This window comes from Limulus polyphemus, unplaced genomic scaffold (genome assembly GCF_000517525.1).
Source record: "Limulus polyphemus unplaced genomic scaffold, Limulus_polyphemus-2.1.2 Scaffold8105, whole genome shotgun sequence".
NCBI lineage: Eukaryota > Metazoa > Arthropoda > Merostomata > Xiphosura > Limulidae > Limulus > Limulus polyphemus.
The window spans coordinates 8,920-18,056 of NW_013673715.1; the positions used below are offsets into that span (position 1 = coordinate 8,920).

Genomic DNA, 9,137 nt, shown 5'->3' on the forward strand with positions numbered 1-9,137 from the left:
AACTGACACGTACCTGCAGATGATGGATTACACCAAGGTTGAGATGAACGTGAGTAATATTTAACTGACACGTACCTGCAGATGATGGATTACACCAAGGTTGAGATGAGCGTGAGCAATATTTAACTGACACGTACCTGCAGATGATGGATTACACCAAGGTTGAGATGAGCGTGAGCAATATTTAACTGACACGTACCTGCAGATGATGGATTACACCAAGGTTGAGATGAGCGTGAGCAATATTCGGATCAATCTGTACAGCTAAATTGTAGCTCTAGAAAAATATATTATTTAATAATTTGAGTACACTGAATTACAAACAGTAAGGTAATTATGTTTCGTACATTCGAAGAATTAGTCTTTATGTAAAATGTAGAATATGCCGTTATGCTTTACATTATTTAGCTAATGTATCAAGTTTTGAAGATGAGCACAAACTTAGACTATAAAACATGTGAAAATAGTGATCAAACTTTAGACTATAAAATATGTGAAAATAGTGATCAAACTTTAGACAATAAAACATGTGAAAATAGTGATCAAACTTTAGACAATAAAACATGTGAAAATAGTAATCAAACCTTAGACTATAAAACATATGAAAATAGTGATCAAACTTTAGACAATAAAACATGTGAAAATAGTGATCAAACTTTAGAAAATAAAACATGTGAAAATAGTGATCAAACTTTAGACAATAAAACATGTGAAAATAGTAATCAAACCTTAGACTATAAAACATATGAAAATAGTGATCAAACTTTAGACAATAAAACATGTGAAAATAGTGATCAAATCTTAGACTATAAAACATATGATAATAGTGATCAAACCTTAGACTATAAAACATGTGATAATAGTGATCAAACTTTAGACTATAAGACATATGATAATAGTGATCAAACCTTAGACTATAAAACATGTGATAATAATGATCAAACTTTAGACAATAAAACGTGAAAATAATGATCAAACTTTAGACTATAAAATATGTGAAAATAGTGATCAAACCTTAGACTATAAAACATATAATAATAGTGATCAAACTTTAGACTATAAAACATGTGATAATAGTGATATACAATTTTTCTCGAAAGTAACATACGTTCGGTCTGAAATTTGTCCAATTGTGTTTAAAAAAGTAAAATTACATATCAGTTATTATTAATAAACTTCTACAGGAGGCATTTTTCATGATACATTGACTTTTCGATTGAGACAAAAAATAAAACTTTTTATGTTTGTATATACTGCAAAGTAAACCTATAAAAACGTTTTCAAGCGATATCGCTCCATAGATTGAAAGTTTTCAAGCGATATCGCTCCATAGATTGAAAGTTTCCAGGCGATATCGCTCCATAGAGTAAAAGTTTCCAGGCGATATTGCTCCATAGAGTAAAAGTTTCAGGCGATATTGCTCCATAGAGTAAAAGTTTTCAGGCGATATCGCTCCATAGAGTAAAAGTTTTCAGGCGATATCGCTCCATATTTCTTTAAACAATTTTTTTTATCTTCATTTAATGTTAAATCCTGAGAATAGAAACGTATTAATCACAAAACTAACTGATACATTACTGGAGTAGAGTTACAAGGCTAAAGATAGAACAGGAGTTACCTGAGCTGCAGCGTTCAGGTCCTTAAGGTCTTTCAAAATGTCCCCGTGACAGACATAGAGCTGCGCACATGACTTTTCCGTGCTAGAACAAAGCTTGATCGCTTGAAGGATACGCTCTAACCCCTAGAACATTATCAGTCAAACCAAATCAGACACACTTTCTGTCTCTTAACGTTTCATCTGATCAAACATCATTAGTCTAAGTAAAAAAACTTCAGGTACAAATGTGTATCTTTACATCACTAGTAAAAAAACGGAGACACACTCAAGGTCCAAACAAATACACGTAAAGATCTGTCTTTCACTTCTGATAATTTTTTTAAACTGAGCTTTACATAAATCAGATGTACTTTACTCCAGCACAAAAACAATCTAATCAAATATCCTAACCGAAATTGATTTCATCCAAGTAAAAGATCAAATGATACCTTTAAATACTGGCATTATCTTCCCTCCAAAACTTCTTTTATTACATATTTTGCTTGTTTTAATTGGTTCTACCTGTGGCTTATCGGTAAGCCTGAGAATCGGGTTTTGAGACCCACAGGGGCAGAGTACAGATAATCCATTGTGTAGCTTTGTGCTTAACATTATACAAACCAAAACAACTTTGTTATAAAAAGGATAGAAATGAGATTCGTTTTGTTTACCTAAGAAAATAATCCACTGTTTGAAAATATTAAATACAGTTTAATTGTGTGACCATATGGGTACTACAGTTTAACTCGTAAACAACTCTATCAACAATTATCATTCTCAGAACGAACAAACCCTTGACTCGGTAGTTCTGTTGTTTGAGTAACCCAACGTAAACTTATCACGAAACAAATATGTAGATACCTAACACCCATACAAGATTTACATCCTTACCTCGGCGCTTCTGTTTATGTGGGTATACAGTAAAGCTAGCTGATGGTATGCATCCTGAAAGCTTTGATTTCCTTTGATTACCGATAAGAGGGCGCTTTCAGCTTCTTCAAAACTACGTTCTTGCAGTAACAGCTGTGCCTGAGAACAGAAAAAATATCTCATCAAGTGTTCCTGCCTTTTTTATGTTGCTTTAGTGACTTCGATTGCTAGGGGCTTGGAATGAAAGGAAATATACTTAAAATACTTTTTTTTCAATAGTTTAAAAATTGGTTTAGAGCAATTTTAGAGACACGGGTCGCTGAGAATGAACCAACGACTATGTTTCTCTTATCCTATTAATCATGAGTTATAACATAAAGTCAATATTTTCCCTAAGGAATCCATAGAATTCTAGAAGAAATAAAACAAGGATATTTTGACTTTAACTACTGCGAGTTTACTAAGGAGAATTCTCCTATGTTGCTTCTCGAATTATAAGTTAGGAGAACAAGCACATCTTTTAAAATGCTGTGCTGACACAGTTAATGGCATTCAGTTGTGTTAGAAATGTCTCCACTTATATCAAACTCTTTAATGCAGCACGTTTACTAAATTGTAATGCGGACTTATAAAGCTAGAAACCGGGTTTCGATACCCGTGTTGGGCAGAGCACGGATAGCCCATTGTGTAGCTTCAAACAATCCAAAAGTAGAACAAAACTATGTCACGTTTTGAACCTTTCAATTTATCTATATATATGTGCATACAGACATAATGTACACTCGTACTCTGTAAATATATTATCGTTGTCTATTACACAGCTCCCACTTTCTATTAAACTTTACTTTGTTGGAAAACGTGAACTTTTAAAACATACGTCACATTAAGAAAAATTAGTTTTAATAATTTTTATAGAGATCATTACTTGTAAACTACACAATACTATTTTTTGTTTACAACTTCCAGATATAGTAGTAGGTTCAGTGCTAAAGTTAATTCGTTATTAATTTTCTTTTGTTTTTGAGAAGCACAGAGATGCAGTTATCCCTAAAAAAAAAAACAATGTTTTTAACATTCTCAGTCCTTCGTAATTAATTTATCTTTATTTCTCCTGCACTTGTGATTGTGACCTCTCGACAGTTTGTTATGTATACAGCTGAACTAATGAGCACTCGTGTCGGTGATAAAAACAAAATATATAACTACGAACTAGACTCGTCGCAATAATTACATTTGTCGTTAGTCCTAACACTTTCGAGAATGATGAAGGCTTGAGAATCAAAGAAGAGGGAGTATAAAACAAATAAGTATATGTTCAACAACTTTGTTTCTACCAGTCTCATATATAACTAAATTTATTCGAGACATTTTCGTTTTGTATTTGGCCTTGGTTAATGTACTTTTTAAAGTAATAATTTCGGAAATTATATTTTCATAGATTCACTATTGCTTTGCTTTTAGACGTTTTATAAGCACGATAAAATGCTTAAAGTCCAAAGTGTTTATGGATAGTAAACTTAATATATTGAGAGCCCAAGGTGCAGATCTCTGGGCACTCGAGTCTCCTGGTGTGCTTTTCATTACCGTAACGTTTTATGTTGGGAATCAGTACGGTTCATCACACTACCATACCTCAATTTAGTTAAATGACGTAACTTATATACATCTTCTGATATTTCTGAGATGATACCTTTTCATTTTTCGCTACGTTGCTTTGTCTACTCTTATGACATTTAATAGTTTACGCACTAAGTCTTTTCAACTTTTTCAATTTTTTTAAAATATGCCACACTGCTTTATTAAGTGCCAATTGGATTTTAAGGCAAGTCTAAAATATCGTATGAAAGAAGAACTCGGATGAGTTTTGGAAGAAAAGAATTATAATTAGGTTATTATGATCTTTTTTCTAATATTATCTCTGCTGCTTTAGTGATTGAAATTGAATTGTGTGTTGCAGCCAGTTACTCACACAATTGTGAGTCATCATGAAAGATCAAACGAAGCATGAAGTCCTTATTGGTTGGAATGAACAGAAACAGAATGGGAAGCATGAAGCTCTTATTGGTTGGAATAAAGAGAAACAGAATAGGAAGCATGAAGCCCTTATTGGTTGGAATAAACAGAAACAGAATAGGAAGCATGAATCCCTTATTGGTTGGAATAAACAGAACCAGAGTAGTATTTAGCTTCCTTCTCACGCAATAGGATATCAGCCCAATTACCAACCCAGGTACTGTTCAGAATACTACACAACCTTGTGTTTTAATGAATGAATAATGCAACGTTTAGTAAATTACAAACATATCCATTACAACTTCGCACAACCCTTAACAGATAGGCCTTCTGACGATGTTGTAAGACAATATCAGAAATGACATTTTTTTTCCATAACTAGTTTTAAAAATTGAACAGCATGCTGTCAAACGATCTGTACACATTCTGCACGTACTTTCGTTACAACCAACCATTAAATATTCAATTATCAAACCAGCAAAACCAAACTTTCAAGTGATCAACATTTAAAAAAAAAGTATTTAAAAAAACAAAATATGTGTACTGAAGGACGATGATTGGCCAAAACGATGATCTCATATTTATTTTTCCTTTACAACGACTTTGACTAATTCGTTGTATCATAATATATTATTGCTAAATTTCTTCGTTACTCAACATCTCTAGCTGTTACCATATTGCAACATCAAACCACTGACAACCCACGAGTACATATTCATAAATTCGGGTTGCTTTATTTCGGATCTTTTTTCTTGCAAAGCAATTCATTCCGATCAAAGAAAAACAAATCACAGATTCCATAATTTCTATTGTTCCGCGTCTGCATGACGTCACGGTGGGTCGATTTCTATCTCTTCAAATCCCGCTGGGTTTGGGTGGTTTGTCGTCTGCAATTATTCAACCACCGCCGCCTAGTCGACAAACAGACCAGTTTGTTTGCATCTTCAGCTTATAAGGTTTCTATTGGCTTATCTTGCGTGTCATTACGTTTAAGTTGAAGAAAAAATCATAGTAACTCGATAGGGATTTATTAGATAAGTTTGTAGAGAAATAATTTTTTTGTTGTTGATGTAATATTAATTCAACTGGCATAAACGTAAAATACACAATTTCAGACAGCTTTTCTTTGATGTATAAATTCATAATTGCATACTAACGTTTCTATTCCTAACTAGTGGCAATACCTACGTTGAACAATAATTATTCGTGTCTAAATCTAAGTTTTCTTATTAAATTATCCGTGAGATAATACTGTACTTTCTGAAAAGATATCTTACAAGTATTAATAATTTCTTAATACACTATATTTTCTGTAAAAACATATACTACACATTACCTGTATGTACGTATGTGTGAGTGCCTTGATTTACAAAAAAAAAAAAAATTTTTTTCGTGGTTTTATGGAATAGTAGGTGATTGTTATAAGTTCTATAGAGAATATGTGTGTGTGATGAATATTACACCATCATAGAAAGTGAGAAATGAAATTACACCAGACTGTTATTTCAATGATGAACAATTAACAGGAGTAAAAGGGGAATATTAAATAACTAGACCACCCGTAACCCGTTGGGTCACCCACTGTTCAGAGGTTATGAAGAATTCAAGCTAATTTCAATATTGCACCAAAATTAAGGTTTATTTTGAGATAATTTAATTAAATATTTCTATCCATTCGTGTTATTCATAATTCAAGAAAAGATATTTGATTGTTGATCGGGAGTAAAAGGAAAAACCATTTCATTTTTCAATGAAGATGAGAACATTGACAGGGAAATAGATTTGAACGAAGAAGTTTCGTAAAGAGCGCGAACGGTAATGTGATGTAAAATTACTCATGCTAGAAATTTTCATAAAAGTGACCCGAGAAACGACGCTAGCTCGGTAACCTGTGGCCCGATTTTAACTAAACTTGTTTTATTCTGTTTCTATTCTCAGTTCCATTTCATTTTATTATAAATATGGCGCTGGTTGCGCCGTTTTTGCTGTATTTAATTACAGACAAGCAAACAAACATACAATCTCGTAGTTTTAGTAGTATACAGATTGACCAATCCATGAGATACCAATGAAATTTTCATCGAGTACAGGAGATTATTATGAGTACTAAGTTAGCCTTTAAAGAATTTAATAACTATTAAATTAGTCTAGAATATTACACCAGTCTAAACGAAAGTAGTGAATAACACATTATTCTATGTGGTATAAACGTTAATGTTGCATCAGAATATATGAATAGTGACCATTACTATACCTGAGCAGAAAATCGCTATCGAAAATTATACAGATTGAATAGAACATAGCAGGACGCTTACCTCTATACCTGCTTATTTATACCCTTCAAATTTCACGACTTCTAGCATATCATAAAAATACTCAAAAATGAAACATTCAACTGATTTTGTTCTTGTGCTGAGCCATAATACTGTTCAATAATTATGATCTTTTTACAGATATTATTCATGGACTATGTAAGTATATGGGAGATAAAAGAATTTCAACTGAGATAAACTTTAGCCTAGATTTGGATGTTTGAAAAATGAGTTTTTAATAATTCTTTTTAATCCAAGATAAACGCTTAAAGATATTCCTTATTTATTACTCGACTAGTGTAAAGAGTAAACAGAGGTAAAGAAAACACAGTAATCATGATTCTTTCATGTTAAGTCACTTCATCACAAACACCAAACAATTAATGCTCATTGATTTCAAAACCCCTTTGCTCAGATCTAATGCAAGTATTTGAGTTGAACTCTTATTAGAAACTTAGCTGCATATACAACTCATGTCTCAACTTTCATGAGCATTGTTATAAGTTCTCGAAACCTTTCAACTTGCATATAATTTACAGGAGCTAATATATTTTACAAGTATAACTACAAACACTACGTAACCGTTAATCCATGGCTAACATAAAAAGCAAATAATTAACTTGACTTTGCAACTTAAGCTTGCAGAAAAACGTGTTCATAAAGTTTGATAGAATTTCGATAAAAACAGTGAAAAACCGTTCGTCATCGCTTATGTAACTAGTATTAGACTTTTATGTCATAGCCTTTACAAATGATTGACCTCTTTTGAAATAGCATTAAGCAAATAACATGTATATATTCTGTTGTTTGTGCTCAAACATTAACAGTTTTATGATACCGCGTAAGCCTTTTTATTATTTAATAGTAAAACGTATGATTATACATTATTCGTTAACTTTCTGATTTTAACTTTATTATTCATGATTCATTAGTTGCATATTTGTTAAAACAAATATTGATATTTTCTATAATTACTTATCGATTAAACGTGTTTTACATGTCGGTGCAATTGAATCAAAGTAGCTTGCTTCCCAGAGTCCCCTTTGTGAGACAGCGGAAAATCTAAGGACTTTTAAAGCTAAAATCCGGGGTTCGCTTCTCCATAGTGGACACAGCAGATAATTTATTGTGTCGTAAGTAACTGCATAAAAAATGACCTTAAAGTATATTATTGTTGAATGATCACATTAATACAAAATTCACCCATCTTTAAAGTATTAAGATAGCTCTTATTGAATAACAGATAAATTCGATTGTTTGTTTGTACCATAGCGTAAAGCTACATAATGGGCTATTTGTGCTGTGCCCACCACTGGTATCGAAACCCGGTTTTTAGCGTTACAAGCCTTCAAATGTATCGCTGTGCCAATGGGGAACTCTTAATACGAAAGAAAAAATAATAATATTCTTAATATGTTAGCATTCTAGTTGTTACTATTTCTTTTGTTTTCTTTCCTTCAAGCCCCCCGCTGACTTAGTGGTAAGTCAGTGGGGTTATAATGCTAAAAATTGAATTTCAATACCCGCGGTGGGCAAAGATAGTTCATCGTGTAGCTTTATGCTTTACGACAAACAAACTTTTCTTTAATAGCCTAAAACAAATGCTTTTTTTACTATTTCTATGCAAGAAATTTAAAATTCAAAAGTGGAGCTACTTTTCTACCTTATAATTATAGTTAAACACATTATAAATATGCCAACTTCGCTCTATTTTCGTTTACTCAAGAGCAACCAAAGCGCAAAGAAAAAAAACCAACAAAACTGAGACTTGAAATTTAGTTGTTCACATATTTCGCAGCACGCACGTCCGCTGTTAAAGAAGTCTCCAAAGTCATATACATTTTGAAAATCAAAAAGGCCTACTTACATAATGTATTTTCCCATCTTGATATTGGCTAAACTGGTTAAAAAGTTGACGATAAACTTTCCGAGCTTCTTGCAACCTACCAGACTTTATGTAAAGTATACCTAGGTTATCTAGTACTTGGGGGTCAGCCTGAACCTGTAGTGCTCTGAAAAAAAAAAGTTTAAAAGTTTTAGAAAAGAAATATAGAATTATCGAAACAAATCTAAAACTAAGCGATTGGTAAGTAACAATAGAAAAATAAATTGAAACAGGGACAGCTGAATAAATGTGGACTTATAAAGTAGCGAGCAATATATAAACATACGAACAATTAATCTTAAGCCTTTACAATTAGTACATAGGATAACGGGTGGGTTATATAGAGAGCTTCAAACCAACAATTTCCCTAGAGTCCAAAGCTACAAAATATGGGGGGGGGTGTAGTAAATTGCTCCTCAACCACAAATATACCATTATGATAATGACTAATGGTTAATAT

The 9,137-nt window shown here is 32.4% G+C and overlaps 1 protein-coding gene across 1 annotated transcript in view; it reads right to left on the reverse strand.

Annotated features, from left to right (window-relative positions):
• LOC106475112 (transmembrane and TPR repeat-containing protein 1-like) overlaps positions 1-9,137 on the reverse strand; it is a 14,478-nt gene that overhangs the window by 3,919 nt on the left and 1,422 nt on the right. Inside the window, exons 2-5 of the mRNA XM_022379318.1 lie at positions 8,660-8,804; positions 2,489-2,626; positions 1,619-1,741; positions 200-277 (exon numbers count right to left, since the gene is read on the reverse strand). Coding sequence (XP_022235026.1) covers positions 200-277; positions 1,619-1,741; positions 2,489-2,626; positions 8,660-8,804 — 484 coding nt within the window. The remainder of the gene's footprint in view (positions 1-199; positions 278-1,618; positions 1,742-2,488; positions 2,627-8,659; positions 8,805-9,137) is intronic.